This window comes from Haemaphysalis longicornis, unplaced genomic scaffold (genome assembly GCF_048455015.1).
Source record: "Haemaphysalis longicornis isolate Haplotype H1 unplaced genomic scaffold, Haemaphysalis longicornis Haplotype H1 scaffold_1, whole genome shotgun sequence".
Lineage (NCBI taxonomy): Eukaryota > Metazoa > Arthropoda > Arachnida > Ixodida > Ixodidae > Haemaphysalis > Haemaphysalis longicornis.
The window spans coordinates 293443809-293464637 of NW_027526203.1; the positions used below are offsets into that span (position 1 = coordinate 293443809).

Here is a 20829-nt window from a genome sequence, read left to right on the forward strand (position 1 = left end):
GGTATCATTTCGTCCATCTGGTGCCGCTATCCTCTCCTTCACCGCCGCAGCAACGAAGCTTTGCAGTCCGCTTTGGTTTTAATTGTGACATTATCTGGTCGCTCGCCCGCGCTTGCCAGAATGCGCCGTTTCGCCTCCTATATATTCTTGCTCCGTGCCTAGGACCCATGCCACGAACAAAGCAAATTTGGTGAATTATAGCGACGAGCATACCATTCGACTCAAAAATTCGATCTGCGCTGCGGCACTGCGCAATACAGAACGCCCGCTTTCATTGCGTGACGCCACAGCGCAGAATATTGATTCGAACGCTATGCTCGTTATTGTCATTCGCCAAACGTTTGTTGTCGCCAGCATTTATTGGTCACTCGAGTGAATAGTGGGGAAGTATACCGGCGGGATTGCCTTAGAGTGCTGGGAGATTAGCAACGGCTCCCAAATATTTGTTTCCCGAAGCCACAAACCCCAGATTAAAGTTTGGGACGGAAATAATTTTCAACAGCAGCATCTTTTACGCAGCGCCAATCCAGCATAAAAAAATGCCTAGGGTCAAGGAATACAAATACTTGGTAGCCTGAAAAAAAATTAAAGACGGCATAAGAATTCATGAGGAACAAGTTAAACTTAAAGAAAAGTACGTTGTGGTTTTTAGACAGCAAAACGCTCTTGGGGGAGTATAGCAAATACGACGTATTGCGAGGAATTCCAAAGAAATATTGTCCCTGGTCTCGCATTCGCGCCCATAATACTCTCCTTAAAATCAGAGACGCTCTCAAGCCTAAAATAAACCAAGAAAGAGTAGGTCGTTTGGCTAAGGCGCGCACATATGGTAAAGCAGCTAGCGAAGCAGCGCAAGGGGACATGGGCTGGATTTCGTTTGAAGTTCGAGAAGCTCTGAGTAATAAAGTTTCGACGAGAGCTAGATTGAGAACAACGGATTCAAGTAAGAGGGACAGCTAAAGTGCTTAAGTAGGTCTGCACGAGAAGCGTAGAAATTGAGGCGAAAAAGAACTATAGTAGCCTGCCTATGAAATGTGTGAAAAACAGCGAAGGAGGGAACATTTAAAGGCGACCAAAGAAATACAGGCAAAGTAAACAAACACATTAACTGAGCGAGAAAGTGGAATCGAAAATATCACTAGACGTGTATAGAAAAGATCAATTCGATATCAGAAAAAGATTTTCTGCTGCAACTCCAAGGAAAGTGCTTTGCGTTTTGAAGCTAAAGCAAGATTCTTGTGAACTAGGAGCTTTCTGCTTTCTGCTGAAGCCTGCTCCTATCAAGCCCTGCGTTGAGAACCGTTTAACTTCAGTACATCTTCTTCAGCCACTGATTTGGTACAAAAGTGGCTTGAAACCCGTGAAAACCTTTCCTCGCGGCCGCTGGTGTTGCAAAGCTGTGAGCAACGGGGAGCAATCACGCAGGATTATGTGACTGTTACCCTGTTATTCTGAATCTTTCCTCCTCTCGAGCCTAAAGTGGAGCAGATCCTTGAAATCGAGTTCCCTGTGGATGAGCATTGCGTAATCGTCCCCCCCGCCGAGTGGAGGGAGAAAATGGAGTGGGGGAGAGACTCGGAATACGGCCCTTAAACTACGCCGACGAAAACGCTTCATTTAAGCACACAGCCGAGACCACAATATCTGTTAACGATCGCCATTGTGAATCGGCAAAGCCGAAATGCAATGACCCGCGGAAAAGAATGCAATAGCATCGGCGGCAGACCGAGGAAGCAACACTGCCGAGGAATACTAGAGGCAGAGTCCTTCAAAGCATTGAAGGACTCTGGTAGAGGGGAAAAAGACGACCAGCTGGTTTGGCTTGTTGTGTTCTCTCCGATGCTGCCACGCCTGCTTGGGTTGCATTTGATCCTCACTTATAGACAAGTGAAAGAAAATGTGACGCACAAAGACCGCCGAGCGTGCGTAGGTCGCTATCTATAAAGCAGGGAGATGAAAAAAAATGCGGCCACAATTTCCGGATTTTGGGCTTTCTTGGACGACGAAAATAGCCCTTCATGGCTCGGAAATTCGCCACCATTGCCAAAAAAAAAAATCACCTCCGCTTGACTTTGGTGCGCCACCAGCCAATCAATCACGAATGTTTTGTCCTGGTGGCAAGCTCCTGAATACTTCTTGATGCCGAGGACAAAGGCGTCCATGATTATTACTGCCTCCCTTGCAGAACTAATCCGGTCCGCGTCAAAATGGTGTTCCAGCGCTACCATTGTGGGTGGACGCGGGTGCGGGCGGAGAGGAATTATATATATATATATATATATATATATATATATATATATATATATATATATATATATGAAGACACGAAGACCATTCCGTATTCTTTTGTTGCCCTGTCCATAAAACAGTACTGTGATGAGTAATCAAACGGACTTAGATGCGTATCAGAGCAGGCACAATCAACGGCTAAACAATTGCGGGAGAATGCAACGAAGTGGAAGCAATTTTTTCTACTTGTTGTGGGTTACACGTAAGTCTAGACTCACGAATCATGGGTACAGACGACGTGCAGTGAAACACTACGACGTGTCGGAGTGTTCGCGGCTGCAGGATCACGGCATCACGGTCAGTCAAATCACGCGTCACTTCAACTTGTACACTGTTTTTTTTTTTTTTTTGTCTTGAGCGTGTTTATTCCTGCTGCTACGAACTGCGTGAGTTCACGACTGGATAGACGCTTGGCCTTTAATGCTTTATTACATCTATGACCATGTGAAAGAATCAACCCCTCGTTCTCCTTGCATGCGAACTCGCATCTCCAGTGTGCCGGTTCGACGATATGGCCGGATGTACAACCGCCGATGAACGTGTCCTACAAAATTAGGGCCTTGGCTGTTTATCAGCCGTTCTCTTAAAATCGGCCTGACCAGTCACCAGATAACCAGTATATTGCCACGTGTTTTATAAGAGGGGACACTACCTTGTTGGAGATAGGCAACAACGATCGACAGCGAGGAAGAAGAAACCAAATCATCGCCTTCGGATCGCGCGCGCTGGTGCCTGGAACTCTCTGCTCGAGCGCTTTCAGGCTAGACCCCTTCACCGCCGCACTTGGTTTTTCAGTCCCTCACTAAGTACCACCCCGAGCATGTATACTTGCCGTACGCTACTGTATAACACTAATTCCCCCTGAAAAAAGACGGCGGGGGGGGGGCTTTTGCTCTTATTCAACGCAGCGCCAAATATTGCGCCACAGTTACATTCGGGCTTCCAGCAATAATACAGGAACATTGCGCACATTCACTTCAGTCACAGAAGAGATTCAATTCCTCAAAATAAGGCTAATATTATGTCCTTAAAAAAGTGACTCTTTACCAGATGAACGCGACGTTTACTTCGAACTGTGTCTTGCATTGCACTGGTCGCAGCGACATGATCAACATTTTATTAGATCGACGTGACAGAGATGCTTGTTTGTAACAAAGCTCACTTTTCAGCATGCAAAATGCTTGACGATGAAAAAACAAACTGACCTTTGGTCCGAAGATAAGGATGACAGTAACAGTGGTGCTCAGCTGTGTTCGGATAAAACCGAACAGGTACTTCACATCGGGGCTCGCGCTCGGGAGAATCACCAAGCTAAAGGAGAGGAAAGGGCAAAGGTATTAGGCCAGGCATTGTGGCTCAGCAGGACGAGAAGTTGAGCCCCCAATATTAAAATACGCATCTGGTTCAAAAGCGCGTATTGTTTTTCTGTTTTTATTTATGGGGAGGATTACACGAAGTATTCTTATAACGCTGGTCTCATACCAGTCGCCACGAAGGCGGAAAAGCTAAATTCACTAACTACAACTCGATCGCAATTGAAAAGTTCTATAGTTAATTTTCATGTTTCAATGACTTCAATGACGTGATTCCCAAGTTTGAAGTCGCCTCGTTTTAAACCAAGCAAAGGAATTACTTTAGCGGTAGTTGGCCGTTCAATGTGCACTGCAGCCTACCAGTACATATCCACCAGTGCATACTCACTGGCTTTTGTAATTTAGGAGGTTTTTGTAGATAAGCACAATGCAACTCTTTCTTTTTCTATTCTAGCTGTACAAGGAAGTAGGCAAATATTGCCAATAACCGCGCAATGAGAACGACATTGTTTCAAGGGTTTCAGTTCTCATCGTTGCGGACACGGCGCAGGAGTGTCGATTCCATCGTATCAAGCGAATAATTTCCGCAGTGACGTGTCTCCACCATTAGCGCGCAGCGCGGCTATAATTTTGCTATGTTCGTGAGTGAACCCCTCCAAGACGACGGAGTCTTCAAGCTTCAATGTTAAAGAGACACTGAAGTGGATTAGCCAGTGCCTTACTTTCAGCGGCATTGTGTAGTTTGACTTACCTAATCTATTATATTAGTGCTGAGCAAAAGTCTAGAGCCTTAGTTTATCTGTGATCGAAGACAAACGCACCAGGCGCAGTTCACGTCTAACGTACGAACTACCCCAAAGACGTCAAATTGGTTGCAACCATTCAAAATTTTTATTGTATCCAATTTCATGGCTAGCGTCGATTGTTTATTCACGCGCACGTTATACAAGTTGAGACTGCTAGCTATCTGCTAACTTTATCTCTGCGGACATGCCTGTGTTGCAGGACAGCGAATGACTGTAAATATTTGGGCGGGGAGGATGGTGAGACGTACACGGCCTTTATGAATAAATATTTCCCGTTAGGAAGACCTGTAGACTGTCTAAAACAATTAAGAACCTGGCCTGCACATTGTAATCTTAATTCATTCCGGTACGCTTATTCGATAATGCTTACGACTAAATTCAGTGTACATTTAATCCCGCTAAATGGCCAGAAGGCAGCATGCATTGAGGTTTATCTGGTATTCGAACCCAGATCTTCATAACGGGAGGCGAGTGCTTGAGGTTTTTCTGTGTTCTGTTGAGCTGAAAACTGACCATTTAAGAAACTGATCTGAAAAATTGCTTAAAGGGCAACAGGGCTATAAAAGGTGCTTGGTACGCAACATTATATTGTCGGCAGTTCTTAATTAGCTTATTTACCGCTTGCGTCTCGCACTTTAATTTTTTACCATAGAACGGGCCAACGTGCCAAGCAATGTCAGACTTATTGTGCGTGGACTTGCGGGTCCCGGTTGACAACGTTAGGTCTCAAAGCGTAGTGTTAAGCCTAACGTTAAATCGTTGCATACCCGGATCGCCCGCCTTCCTCTGCTGCCTATCAACTTATGCGGAAGCTAGTTATAAACAGGAAAATACTGGAGGCTTCACGGACGGGACTTTATGAATGAGGAGTCAACCCATTCACGCGAAATCGGCCGTAATCCTGCTTTCGTAATATAAAGGGAGGACAAGGAAACTTGCGGGTACGTCCTGCACCCAATATTCCCAAAAGGTGCGGGTGGATCACTCCGCTTTACCGCATTTTCTCCAATAAGCCGTGGTCATTGCTTTAATATCAACGCAACGTCTTACACAAGATAACCGGATTCGCGGGTGCTTTACGCAAGAATTTTAATCTATTCGCCGAGTACATGCATCGGTACCAATCAGCTTTCTCTTCTGAACTACCTCCTGCCCCTGGAATTCTTCCGAGATACGCCGGGTTTCGTCAAAATGAGAGGAAGAGTTAAGCGAGTAATACCCGTGCTACTTGAGTGTTTCGAAGGCCTTTGAGTGGAATGTCATTTGTTTCAAATGACACCTTTTAGCTGCTACGCGGCGTTTTTCAAAGGCCTTTGGTGTAAATGCCATTTGGGTCAAAGGAGCCGCACCAACGACCTTGGAGGCTGTCAAAGGCCTTTGAAACGCGAACGACCGAACTCTCTGGCGCAGTTTCTGCGTGCCATAATTAGAAAAACAATTATTTACGAGCAAAGCTTGGCGTTTAAAGTTCACTATCTCAATAATTCGTCACTTGTTTTTGTTTTCTATCACTCGTTCTACGATTACAAGGTAAGTTGATACTTTTAACACCGGCGGTGCAAACAAAAAAAGGAACTGGCGGTTAGTGCATGGCTTGTGCGCACTTGTGCATTGTTATCAATTTGATCCCTAATAAATGTTTTGTTTTGCCAATATTAACTCCAAAAGTTAAGTTTTTGTCAAGAACGAAACAGGGCAGCAGTAGCGACACCAAAGTATGGCGGGGAAATGTGGAAACTTTTAACTGCTTTTGAGAATTGTTGCGCAGATCGGCGGAATTCCGTTCAGTTCTATCAAATGATCGAGAAATGTTCTCTCAAACGCTCGTTCAGCATAGGTATAAGGCTAGCGGAATCTGCCCCTGCTGATAAGAGTGACGGACCGGCCAAATTTCTCACACACACGTATGCGGCGCACGCATTTTTGGAAATCTTCCTGAATCACGGATGTTCGCCCGCGCGCATCCGATGAGGCATGTAAGGGGACCCGTGCCTGCAGTGACTAGTTGTCAGCACCAAGGACTCCACTTTTATCATTTCCACCCGTCTCCCCGATCAGAGCGAAGGATAAGAAGGCTGCTTACTGAATCAGCATCATGATGAGGTTGACTATGGTAATGTTGTAGATTGCCCAGCTGATGTGCTTCGCCTCGTTGAAAAAGGACTCGGCGTTGCGCACGTTGTAGCAGACCCTGATGCCCCACAAAAGGAAGAGGAACTCCCCTGCGGAACAGAGAGATTGATTAGGAGGCGCTTGCAGTTTTAGGCGACACGCACGCCTCTTCATTGGGTAGGCGGACAACAGATCTTCTGAACATCTAATTGCCGTGGCGAACGAACAAGGTCGGGCCGCAAATGTTTAATTGCAGATGTTCTCACAAAGCGACAGAGGTATAGCTATTCAGTCAGAGTGACACCAAAAAGAAAACAAACAAAAAATAAGAAAAACAATGAATGAACCAGCTAGGAGACTGAATGGTACCATATTACGCCAGAGAGTGAGCCAGTGAGCGCGTGAACCAGACAATTGTAAAAGAAACTCGAAAGAGGGCGAACAGGTCGACTATAATCTGAACAAAAGGTACATTCCTCAAGAATCAGGGGGCAATTTTGCACACACCAGTTTTAGCACACATCTGCTTTGACTTTCAATCGTAACCATGAAGAAATAATTCGCATAGAGCTTGATAAACCTCCTTTATGACGCAATTACCCGTAGATAATCGTTCTTGTACGATATTACCCCTGGCTACATTTCGGGAAGCTGCAAAGCCCACATAAAATGTTGATAAAAGCATTCGTTTGCCACATTACAACAAATACATTCGTGAGGATTTGGGTAGGGCGCGTGCACGCGTGAATAAGCTTTTCAGCTATCAAGCTCGTTCTGCCGCAGAAAAAAATAACGTATTTTATTCTCCGAGAGAAAAAGGGTGCTTCGAAGCTAGAAGTTAAAAAATCACGCTTCAAAGTAAGAACATCACTTCGATTACCACGAAGAAAATGAACGAAGCACATGTAATACCTGCTATGGCTGGTAACACGCTTGTTCAGTGTACCCGCTTCATCCATGTGCAAGCGTGTTGTCGGCTCAATAGAATATTGGCAGAGTTATGCCACTAACAGCTTCGCATTGAAAGAAACCAAAAAAATTAACTGGGGATGTTTTCTAGCGCAAAAAAAAAGACGGGAAGTTAGAGAATAATACGGACGGGACAAACGCAAGACATCAAGTGAAAGTACAAAACATTAAACCATAAAACCGCCGGGCCCCCCAAAACAACGCTTTGGGGGCCCGGAATTTTCATGGTTTGACTTTTAGAACTTTCAGTTGATGTTTAGCCTTTGTGGCTGACCACTATATAGGGCGTGGACAAGACGGCAAATGCCTGGTTCTTTTAGCCCATAGCGCTGGGTGCAGATTCTTCTGATGAGATGTGTGAACGGAGTGACTTTTCTTTTTTGGTCTGCTTCTTGTGCATACGAGCACATAAGGCCGAGAGCTTGCGAGGGGCAGAAAATACCATTCTTACACCATGTTTCTTGGCTGCCCTTTTCATTTTTCGGCATATTGCGTGGTAATGAGGCATTACTTGGACCTTGCTGCGTTGATTTTCCTGTGATTCAGGCAGCGCCCGCGTAGCACCTTGCCACTGGTTCCCACTTCAAAAACCATGAACCTACTGACCCAGCTTTGTACCTTAGTCCTCTCTCTCACTCTTCCTAAAACCATCCCTGATGGCCCACCTTCCTTTCTCCATATTTACACCCTTCTGCCCTGGGCCACGTGATCTACCGGTCTACCGGTTGCCCGGTAGCCCGGTATCTGTGTCTGTCAGGGACTGGCCGTACACCCCCCCCCCCCCTTTTTCCGCCCTACTGTATCTTTGGCAAGCGTTTGATTTTTATGTAGTATCTATAGCGCTCACTGCGTCTTCATTGCCACATGTACAGGTGCCCCGAAAAGTTAACGGACCATGGCTTCGTGAAATTAGAATATTTTCTATTTTATGCCGCTGCCAGCATAAATAAAATATGAGCGGCCTGGTTTTATTTTAGAACGACTTCCTTGAAAAGTCACTTAGAAGTTGCTGGCTGATAAATCCCCTCAAAATCTCCAACTTGTGATCCGTTTAATTGTTGGGGCAGCTGTACGTTTCCTTACCATTTGAAGTGCGTATTTGCTTTTCTGTATCGTAGTTCATCCTCGCCTCCCTTCCTTCTCTTTTTTTGGCATATTTTGCAGCCGGCGGAATAAAACACCAACTGCTAGTCGGCGCCGTGTGTTGTCTTTTCTTCTCCCTTTTGTTAGCGCTGTTTTGAATTCCGTTGAAGGCTTTCACGTGCACAGAAAACACGTTAGTGTAACTGCAACAAATTAAAAACCCAGCCATAACCAGCTTGGCTCAATACTGAGCGAATATGACAATACACTGAATACAAACTGAAATCATATTTGAAATTGCAAATACGATTTGCAGTGAAAACCGCAAATGCCACGCCTATTCGGGAGCCGTCTTGTAACTTTCGCAAAAAAAAAAAAAAAAAAAAAACGGCCGCTTTCGTATTTAAGGTGGAAGACTGAGGAAACAGTAGGGCTGGTGGTCTTTCCCAGCTTTAACTTGGCTTTCTAAAGGTCTGGCCCTTTCTTAAAATAAAAATGGTTAAAACGCGAAGCTTTCTCCGTGCAAACTGATTAAATCAAAGTACACAATCCACCGCCCTAAGGTCCGAAATTCAAACTGCCAAAGTCCGAAGACAAAGTCCACCTGAACACAGCCAAAGTCCAAAGCCAACGTCCGCGCTACGCACCCCAAGGACGCGCTGAGCGCCCGGAATGTGATGATACCGCAATCGCATAGACGCCGATTTCCTAACGCTGAGGACCCAGGTTCGATTCCTACTACGGAAAGCGTTTTTTCCCCGGTTTTTTCTTTTTGCGTTATGCTGGGTCGGGCATTTACGTGTTTTCTGTTTTGCTTATTTTGGGGGCTTAGGTTAGTGCTTTTTTTCCATTCTTTTATTATTTCTTTCCAACCTCCCAAACCCATGTGTGCATTTGCCTTTACGTCTCGTAATTAGGCGTCCTGGAAAGGCAGGGTGGAGTGGCTTGTGCGCGCAATGTGGTCCTAAATTTGTTGTTAGGTTTATTTATTTACTTCCTCTTCAAAGTTAACCCATCTGGCCGTAATAATTGTGTAAGTTCCTACCTGGCCTTCTTTCCTTGTAGGTGTTGTGCACTGCGTTCCAAGACAACTTTGTTTCCTTCCAATTGGCTTCACATGTTATTGTTCCCCGCCGCTGTAACCCCGTACCTCTTGGGCCGTTAGGGTGGCCCAGTAATTCAGTTGCCGGTTTCACGGTGTAAAGGCCTCAGGTTCTATTCCCGGGACTTGCCTAATATACGGGGGAAAATGGCTGACGATTACTATGAATGAATGAATGAAATTATTGTTAAGGAAAAGGAATATCTCTCCAATGCTAAATTTGTGCACAGCGCGAACGGCAGTCTTCTCGGTCAAAGCGCACAGCTGCTTCTCAGGAAGTAATCACGTGATCAGCGAACGCAAGGCGGCGCCCGCAACTCTGCCGTTATCTCGCAGCGCGTCGGTGCCGCCGAGCATGCGGTTGTAATTCGCATTTGAACATCCCGCGCAAATGTCACGTGGCACGGATGAGCCACGCATTGGGGAGGTGAGAGAGAGTTACTTTATTGAAAGAGGAAGGAGCATCGAGGAGGACGCCCAAGGACCTATGTACTGGCATCACGCTGCGCGTGCTGGTCTTCTTTGGCGCCGCCTCGGCACACCACCCTCCCCCTCACACTTTCGTCCCACTTTCCTCCTCCGTTTTCATTCTGTCTTGGGTGCTTCCTTTGTTCGCTCGGTTACGAGCCCGAAAAAACCGCCAAACCACAGCAGCGGACGCTCAAGTGCGGCGCACCAAAATTCGAACGCCGAACCCCGGTTCTTGGCACCAACGCTATACAGTAAGAGGTCGAAATAAAAACAAACATTTCAATTCTGGGGTTCAACGTGATGAAGCGTGAATTGGACTGGCTATCCGGCTCGATGCAGTCAAGGGATGAGTTTGACACTGGTGTACAAGCATTCGCACACGGATGTTTTCACGGTCGGCCTCTACGGTAAATGCGACTCTCATGACCTGACATCACTGATGCCAATCATAAAGTGACTACAGAAGCTGTGAGAACCCGCGTTTTCTACAAGTGACTATTGCTTTGCCTGTGCGCTGCGTCCGCAAACACAGAGATCCACTAAGGCCCGTGCAAAGCACTGATGAAAATATATTGCGATATAGCATATGCTCTTGGGCCATTTGCCAAAGCCAACTGTATTTTCGCAGAATGTTGTGTGCGGTGCAATCTTCCGAGATTACAGAGTAAGCGAGACACCCGCAGACCCAAGGAATAACTAGGCAGTACCTCGTCAGTACGTCGTGGTGCTCACGTCGTGGTGTTCTCGTATAAATAAGCATAATCATTTTGCCAATAAAGCATTGCGAAAATTTTAAATATCACCGACATATTTTTAGCATTTGGAAATACTCAAAAGGAAACTTGGTCTACACCACAGTTTTTTCCCCTAGCGCAGCTTGTTCTGTGGCGAAACCCTCATGCTCAAAGCCCGAGTTCCGTCCTAGGCCGTAGCGGATGTTTTACCAAGGCAAAAAATGGAAACAGCCCTGTCTACAATATTTTAGTACGGGTTAAAATATTCGCAGATAGTCTAAGTTCCTTCGTAGCCCTCCACATTGATGCACCGCATAGCGCAGATGTAGGTATACGGCACATAAAACCCTTAGGTGAGCGTTGAACACCCGGCGTTTAGTGCGGACATTGGCTGTCAAAGCCACAGGACAATAACACCGCTCCCTGCTATGGTTCCCTGTCCCGGCATACTCACCAATGGCCATGGTGTGATCCCACCAGTTGTATTCGCATTGCTTAAACTTGAGCCCATGCCAGTCTTTGAGATAGATGCCATCGGGCGGAGAAGATATGGTCCAGGTTCCCAAATAGATAGCCATCTCCAACAGTATGGGAAACAGCCACTGCAGCAGCTGCTTGTCGGTAAGCTTAAGCTTGTGCGCCGACTTGACGCGGTATGTCAGCGACACTCTGCGAAATCAAAACAGCACGTTAGTAAGCGCTGTGACAGCCACGCGTCCGAAATCAGGAAAAGCCGCGCTTAGAATGTATACAATTGCCCCAAATCACCTGCTAATTGCACTAGAATACTTTGCACCACATTCGTCTCCTCAGCTTGCATTTTTGTGAACACCGCGTTGGTTGCAAACACTCATATGACGTACTTGGTCATAGACTACTGAAAAACTGCGCAGACTAGAAAGCACGCTCGTGCACTTTCTGGTGTCTATCCAGACAAACGAATTTTACCAAATAAAAGAAGCAAACAATTAGGAATGAAACAAAAAAAAAGCTGACATGAGGAGCTACATTGCAATTTGCGCTTGCGGCGTCCTCCGAAACGTTCTTTTTATTCTCATCGTACTGGTTACGAGATCGTAATTTCCTGATTTTTATGAACGAAATAAGGCCCTAGTAAGAAACGCGGACGGCCGCTGAATGTTCTGGTTTTGCTTGTGTATTTATTGGATTAGCGAAAGACATTAAGAGAGGTTGCACAAAGACGAAATGTAGCGGCAAAATACTTGAACTGTTCAAAAATTTAAAGATCTCGAACAAATAACTTCATACACTTTTGAGTAGAACTGGAGTGCTTAGGTCAAGAGAGAAATATCTATAAGGCTGACGTAAAAGCTGCTTGCCTCCAGGTTTTGAGAAGAAGCGTACTGTAGGTGATGCAGAAGCCCATGTGACGTGTCCACTTGGTAGCCACACAACAGTAGACGTCAAGCACGGGAAAGATAGCCGCCATCTGAAACGCACATCATAAGGCATGGGTCAGTATCGCAAAATTCTGCGATAAAAACAGCAGAAACCAACCTGCTGCGAAACGCACTAAGCATTCCGGGAAATGCGAACGCAATTGATTTTCATTTGATGTTTTTTTAGTCCCCTTGGGTTTTTCTTACAATCTACTGCCACAATTAGTTCTGTCCTGTCGGGAACGATAGTAACCTCATTCCCCAACCGACAATAAAACGATGAGCTACTCCCGTTTCCAGGTATGGTCAGAGGCTGAACGTAACGGTGCGCGCCGCCAAATCAGCACGGAAAAGTGCAAGGACTGCTGGACAAATTACCATTGAACGTTTTCGTAGCTTAAAAAAGTTTCCACGTGAATAAGTACGAAACGCTCAACACTTGTAGTCTCAGTCATTCATTTGGTAATTCTTAATTATACCGAAGTGCATATGCGTGAATTCGGGTACTTGGCACAAATTTATTCCTTGAATTGGCACTCCGTGGTTCCATCCGGTGGCTCCAACGCGTGACACAGTATTTGGAACCGGCAGGCGTGTAAGCCGTTTGTTAGCGCCTAGCATACAGCCCCTCTGCCCACACATACACGCATTCATATACCATATATATATATATATATATATATATATATATATATATACTGAAATAAGAGATGGTAGCCAAGAAAGCCTCGGAAAGCAAAGGGGGGAGGATGTGGTAGGTCATTGAAATAGATAAAGAATTTTGAAAGAACGAAAGTTGAGAAGAAATGCCCGCCAGGTGGGATCCGAACCCACGACCTCCAGAATAAAATGCTTTATCTATTTCAATGACCTACCACATCCTCCCCTCTGCTTTCCGAGGCTTTCTTGGCTGCCATCTCTTATTTTAGTGTTATTTTCAACGAGCCCCTCATTTCCTATTCTGATTCGCTATATATATATATATATATATATATATATATATATATATATATATATATATATATATATATATATATATATTCATATATATATATATATATAATAGGGTTTATTAAAATAAATAAATATAACATATCAAGGTTTTCTTAGCAGGTGTCCAGAGCGTGGTAACAGGTTCTGGTTGTGCCAGAGACCAAGCTAGCAAGGGAGTCCACACGCAGGTCTCGCGCAAGAGCGTTCTCGATGGGGCTGCTCGGATGATTGAGCTTTACACATATACCTAGTGGGGGATTGACGCCACTTGAAAGTTATCCTGGATTCTCAGTCGAGCGCAAACCCCTTTGGCCACACTGATGCTCCTCCGAACGGCCACATTCTTTGTTGCAATATATATATATATATATATATATATATATATATATATATATATATATATATATATATATATATATATATATACAACTTCGAATTTGATGATATGCACTACATTCATATCAACCATATCAACGGAACGTCAATGGGCACGAGGGTGGGACCAAGATACGCTAACATGTAATGTTTTCATGTGCTCTCTCGAAACCGCATTTCTGGACAAACGTGCTCTTAAACCTTTCTATTACAAACGCTTCATCGACGATATTTTTCTGATTTGGCAACATGGTGAACACGAACTTCTTTCATTCATCAGAGATTTCAACAACTGCCAACCACTCATTTTTATTTCTCCCACCAGTATTCGGCTGAAACAGTCAACTTTCTTGACGTCTCAGTGTCATTGCATGGCGGAAAAGTAACTACAAAGCTTTACAGAAAGCCCACAGATCGCCATCAGTATTTACACTTTGAAAGCAGCTACGTAAAGCATAACAAGACCAGCATACCTTACAGTCAGGCGGTTCGCGTTAAAAGAGTATGCTCGCAAGAAGCCGACTTTTCCCGAAACTGTGCAGTACTCCGTGACTCCCTTACAAAGCAGAAATGCCCGGCACAGATTATTGATGACGCAGTAAAACGCGCCAGCAAACTTGATCAGAACGAACTATTACTACCAACCAGGCCGCCCCTTGCCCAAGCAACTACTAATCTGGTTCTTAATTATTCGGCGTCAGCCCTAAAAGTTGCTTCGATTCTTAAAAAACACCGTAATATTATCATGAAAAGCCAGAAACTTCAACGCGTTTTTCCACATCCCCCCCGCGTACCCTATCGGCGTTCCACGAACCTATGAGATTCACTCACTTCATCTAAAACCACTCGCCCATCTTACATCGGCTGTTAGCCCTGCCAAAAACCGCGATGCCAAATTTGCCCCCATATGACGACGACCACCACAGCACTAGTACAGCTTCCAATTTTAAGCTTGATATCAAAGGACGCTTCACTTGTGACACAGAAAATTCTATCTATCTGCTAGAATGCGCGCAATGCCGACTTCAGTATATTGGCCAGACCGCCAACTCTTTCAGACTACGCTACCACAATCATAAGTCACACATTAAAACAATTCCCAATCTGCCGTCCTCTAAACATATAAGCGTAGCTGGCCATTCATTTGATAAAATTAAAGTGACAATGCTTGAATCCGGTCTCCGTTCACACAATGATAGAGAAGTCAGAGAATTCTATCTTATTCACAAATTCAGATCCCTGACATCAGGCTTAAACGAAAACATCGGCGCACTGACCTTTTTGGCGCAGTTATAGTCGTCTGTGTTAACCTTCATATCTTTATTATACATCTTTGTGTATGGGCATCCGTGTATGAGAATGCGCGCGTGCCCGCAGTTTCACTTGAACATTTTTAATGTTTAAACTCCCCTATCAGTTCCTTATGCCCCATCTTATATTGTTTAATAGTGACGCATTGGTCGAATGTTGCGGTTGCTCTGTTTCCACTCTGCACTGTACTTGCATGCTGGTTTTGTTGTACTCCACCCTCTCTTCCCATTTTTTAGCTTGCTACAGCCATGAACGACATGTTACTGTGAAAACCTGTTAGTTTTGATATTGCATCGCACACCATTCTTAAAGATTTATCAGCTGTTCGGACGTAACACGCAGCACGTGTAACCCTCTTTGCTGTGATTGGCCCTTGACGCCTTATAAGCTTCTGCTCGTGCGCTTGGGTTTTATTCTGACGAAGGCTTGTCCCAAGCCGAAACGTCAATAAAGTATGTTACCCGTTCGTCCATTCACTCTGCAAATATATATATATATATATATATATATATATATATATATATATATATATATATATATATATATATATATATATATATAGAAATAAGGGTTGGCAGTCAAGAAAACCTCGGAAAGCAAAGAGGAGGATGTGGTAGGTCATTGAAACAGATAAAGAATTTTTGAAAAAAAGAAAGAAAGTGGAGAAAAAATGCCCGCCAGGTGGGATCCGAACCCACGACCTCCAGAATACCGGTCTGGTGTGATATATATATATAGTCTGGAAAGATAAAAACTCACAGAGCGCGAAAAAATAAGGTTAGTAGACACAGAGACACACGAGAAAGACGTAAAAAATAGAAATAAGTTTACTGACGTTTCAGGAAAAGGACTTCCTTTCTTCAGAGTACCAGAGGAAGGAAGTCCTCTTCCTTTCTTCAGAGCAGAGTACTCTGAAGAAAGGCAGTCGGCTTCCTGAAGCGTCAGTAAACTTATTTCTATTTTCTACGTCTTTCTCGTGTGTCTTTGTCCTACTAACATTATATATATATATATATATATATATATATATATATATAGAGAGAGAGAGAGAGAGAGAGAGATACTACTGCACTCGTATTTTAACTGAACCCGAACCCCTGAACCGTTCTTTGATCCCGCTGCATCCGAACTGGAACTGCACCGAAAAAAGAAATAACGGTTAGCGACGAAACGGTTCGACCATCCGCTGTTGCTAACGCCATTCTGTATTTTTTTAAAGCGAAGATTTTTACCTCTACCCCCTAACGGTTCTGTCGCGACCGTTGGTGTCAACAGAAAACTCGCGCAAACAAGTAATAGAAGTTACCCGGCAACGCCAGGAATCGAACCTGGAACGAATAGAGAAACGGAGCTAGAGTTCATTCTCTGACCGATTGAGCTACGAGCCCACGCGGACACGGGGAGCCAGACGGTCCACTCACCGAGTACAATGGCGTGTTTACTACCTCTGTTCTCGCTGAATGTTACGTGATAGAGTCACGCAACCTCTCACGCCGCTGCGCGCTCCGCGCACGGAACATCTAGCCGCCGTGTACTCGCCTTGCAAGTGCACTAGGAGCTATAAAAATTAAGGGAAGCTCACACCAACGCATGGCATCTCACTTCTCCTTCTCGGCCACCGATCCCATAGCCTCCGTCGGCAGCAGCAGAGACGGAGGAGAAGGAAGAGCGTCTAACACCGGGTTCGAGCTTCCTTTAATTTTATAAAAAGAGTTTCCACTCAAGTGCTTCACCAATACAGCTCAACCAACCACCGTTTCTGAATCATGGATTGATTTAACCTTAGCAAGAAATATCTCTTTGAAGTAAGAAAGGGTGTGGTTAAGTGCTTTCAATTGTATGTGGTTTCCCTCTTTGTAGAGCCACGTGTGTGAATCGAAATGACGTCACATAGGTAATTATTGTGGGTGTTGTTCGCAGCTTCGCTTTCCAACCACCACCACAGGGTGGATTGGTACGCATTTTTTTCTTTTGCATCATCAATGTCGTAACTTCTCAGGCACTTTCCTCTTCAGATCAGTCAACAATATCAATGTCGTCTTCGTGGCTACAACACGAAGAGAAGTATACGCACCAATGTTGCAATGGTACGCTACATGTGGTAGCGCGAGCAGAATGCAAGGCTGAGCAAACAAAATTTCGCAGCCTGCAGGAGATAAGAAACATCGAGTTTGCCCTTTCCAAGCTGCGACCTATGTACATAGCAATCAGGCCGCAAGATTGCTACACTGTGCAACGGCGAAGGCCAACATTCGAAATGTGCGTACTTGTTGCATTTCATAATTTTCTTTAAAAAGATCGCACACCTAGAAAGTGTAAATATTTGACAAGTGAGACCCTCAAAAACTGCTCACTGACTCAGCTTTGGCTGTCGACCACAAGGATGCGGGTTCAATAACCACACCCAGCTGATGTTTTTTGATGTAAACGAAAAACTAAAACTTCCATGTGTCGAGATTTCCATGAACGTTAAAGATCCCAAGATGGTTTAGTTGTTTTGCCGGCCTGCAATTTACGCTGTGCCCCGTACACAGTCTTGAGTAGTGTCAGGGCATGAAACACCCAATATTTTTAATGCGTAGCATTCTTTACCGAGTATACCCTCACAGCCAGGATCGTGTAACGCCCTGGATTTTCACAAAATGGAGATTTTGCGAAATTCCCACCTGTGATCGTTATAATAGCGTAAATAGGGATGATTGGTCAAACGAAAATTTGGAAAATTAAGAAACACGAAAAATATTAAAAATTCCGTGAAATAGCGAACCGTATACGGTGTCCATTTCCGCAATAATGGTTTCAGGGAAGTTCCACCTGCAATCGTTATAACAGAGTAAATGGGGATGACTGGTTGAAGAAAATTTTGAAAAACTAAAAAAATAAGAAATAAACATAAAAAAAGCAGAAAAAAATTACGGAAAATGAAGAACCGTAAAACGCCGTGAATTCCCACAATAATGCAGATTTCGCGGAAGTTGCCCCTGTAATCGTTTTAATAGCGTAAATGGAGGCAATTGGGTAAACGAAATTTCTGAAAAACTAAAACAAAAGAAGGAATTTTGCACTAACGCCTCATACTTGAAGGTAGTGAAGCTGTACGCAGCCTTTACGACCATCACAACGGTTTCAGTCCACGACTGCAGCCGATTTGCTTCTTCGCTGCCGCAACGACCTTTACTTCACCATTGTTGCTATAAGTGTGAGCTTCCTTCATTTTTTTGGAACGATAATCATTGGACATCACCTTGAAGTCGGGTAGGCTATGACATGCCTTTCTCATTCCGAGCAAGTGTTGCCACGACTACAGCGAACGCTGGAGTTCTTTTTTTTTTTTTGTCAGTCTTGGCCAACCCCCTAAGTTGTTATGCTTGGCTTGACAAACGTGTGCCGGGGACGCTGGGCGGTCGCACAGAGGCACACACACAAGAGCGCTCGGCATTTCCTTGGTTTTGTTACTGCCGGGCGGTAGGCGCAATATTGGCCGATCTGCATGAACGTGTATGCTTGGCTTCACAAACGTGCGCCAGTGACGCTGGGTGGTCGCCGCGAGGCCCGCGCTAACATGCGCGCGCTAGGCAGTTTCTTAGTATTTTTACCTGCGGCCACTAAAAATTAGAATTTTCGAAACAGCTTCGCTGTTATAAATAAGAACAATATTTTAAAAAATACGCAAAAGGGAGAACCGTGTAACGCTCTGCATTTCCACAATAATGCAGATTTCGTGGAACTTCCACCTGTAATCATTGTAATAGCGTCTATGGAGATAATTGGTCGAACGAAATTTTGAAAAACTGATAAACTAGGAAAAATATTTAAAAATGCGGAAAATGGTGAACCATGTAACGCTCTGCCAATAGGAATCTCGATACGAATAGCTAAAGACAACCATAGAACCGGCTATAGAAGAAGCTAAGGACACCCATAGGAATGTCGGTACGAATAGCTAATGCCAACCATAGAACCGGCTATAGAAGAAGCTAAGGACACCCATAGGAATGTCGGGACGAATAGCTAATGCCAACCATAGAACCGGCTATAGAAGAAGCTAAGGACAGCCATAGGAATGGCGATACGAATAGCTAATGCTAACCATAGAACCGTCTGTAGAAGACGCTAAAGATACCCCTAGGAATGTCGATACTAATAGCTAAAGACAGCCATAGAACAGGCTATAAAAGAAGCTGAAGACACCCATAGGAATGTCGATACGAATGGATAAAACAGCTGTAGAACAGGCTATAGAAGAAGCTAAACACATCCATAGCAATGTTGATACGAATCGATAAAGACAACCATAGAAACGTCTATAGATAATTTGGCGAAATAGCTAGACAACCATAAAAAGGATGCTCTATAGGTTACCATACGATATTTTTGTATGGGTGCATTTTCACAATAAACCAATGGAGATAATTGCTCGGACCGTATTCAGAAAAACCAGAAAAATTGACTGTAAAGAACTCACACTCGAGACAAGCAGCATAAGAATGCTACACATTAGCAGACGATTCTTTGAATTTCTGCAGATTTTTTGGGATGTGGGTTTTTGTGGGAAAACAAAAAAAAAGCAGAGCCCGCCACATGGTTTTACATTACTTCGTGCCGAGTTCACGCATGAAAAAATCTGCTCTTTTTTGCTGCCTTCGGTCAACGACGAAGCAAACCATCAAAAGATATATTTTACTCTAGACGTCCCTTCCCTAGTCCGACCTTTCACAACCGAACGTGTCATCACTGCGAAGGAAGCGAGTGCTGTGGTGGCTGATATAATCGTCAGTGCATGATTCAGTGCCCTTAGAGCGAACAAGTTCCCGTTTTTCTAACGTATCTAACGTAAGAGAAAACTCTTAGCGTATCGCAGGCACTTCATCATTCTGCAAAAAACTGTATCCCTCAAAGTTGCAGGAACTACGTTTTTTGCCTTGGAAGAACAAAATTACACCATCTTCCCACGTGGGAACCCTGAGGGGATGCAAAGCCGTGGAGTAGTAGCGGGTTAATTGGTTGTTAGAGTAAAGACACGTGTAGTAGCGTATTAAATGTCTTCTTTATTTATCGACAAGTGGGGAACGTTTTGCGGCTTCTCGTCCTCGAAGCGAGGAATCCGCTGTTCGACGCTGGCATTTCGAAGCGTTGTCCCGTTGCCGAACTCCATCTGGATCAGCTACTCGCCGCTGGCGTTTCAAAGCGGCTTCTCGTTCTCGAAGCGAGGAATCCGCTGCTCGACGCTGCCGTATACGTTCGGCGTCGCGAGCTCTCCTCTGTGCAGCCTTGTCTTCGGAGGTGCTCGCGGTTCTGACAGTGTGCTGGCTGGCGCTAGTTGAAGGTGTGCCAGCCAGTTCACTGACAGAATTGTTGGCGTCCATTTCCAGTCATCGGACGGCGCAGTACCGAAGAAGCAACTGAGCAGAGCGCGGTCGGGGTTTATTTGCAGATATTATTTGCAATCACTGCTCACAAATTATCCTAGGTGGCCGAACAGTCGAATTCACATGTACAATTTATGGGGCAGTTGTAGAATATCTTTTATGCTGCAACTGATAAAAAAAGTACACTGCTGAAATTTGAACGGCTTCTTCTGCTAACGTACGGAGATGACTCCCGAGTATACGCAGGCCTTCTTTAGTGTTTTAACGTTGAGGGGATGGGCGATTCCACAAAGAAGATTGCGATTTCAAAAAAAAAAACGAAGCAGAAGAAAGTATATTCCACATACACCATGGCCCTTGGTGGTTGCTTTAAGTAGTCCCCAGGATAACATAAGGGTTGGGGGGGGGAAAGTAGCTGGTGAATTGTCACTACTCCACCTGTTTTCCTTAGTATATGGCCTTACTGGTTACTGTTGGTTTTAATATTCACAACTTTTAATGT

The 20829-nt window shown here is 44.6% G+C and overlaps 1 protein-coding gene across 1 annotated transcript in view; it reads right to left on the minus strand.

The window, feature by feature from the left end:
* Nucleotides 1-20829, minus strand: part of LOC144148209 (putative G-protein coupled receptor CG31760) — a 249170-nt gene that overhangs the window by 13836 nt on the left and 214505 nt on the right. Inside the window, exons 10-13 of the mRNA XM_077679793.1 lie at nt 12220-12329; nt 11334-11548; nt 6492-6630; nt 3495-3600 (exon numbers count right to left, since the gene is read on the minus strand). Coding sequence (XP_077535919.1) covers nt 3495-3600; nt 6492-6630; nt 11334-11548; nt 12220-12329 — 570 coding nt within the window. The remainder of the gene's footprint in view (nt 1-3494; nt 3601-6491; nt 6631-11333; nt 11549-12219; nt 12330-20829) is intronic.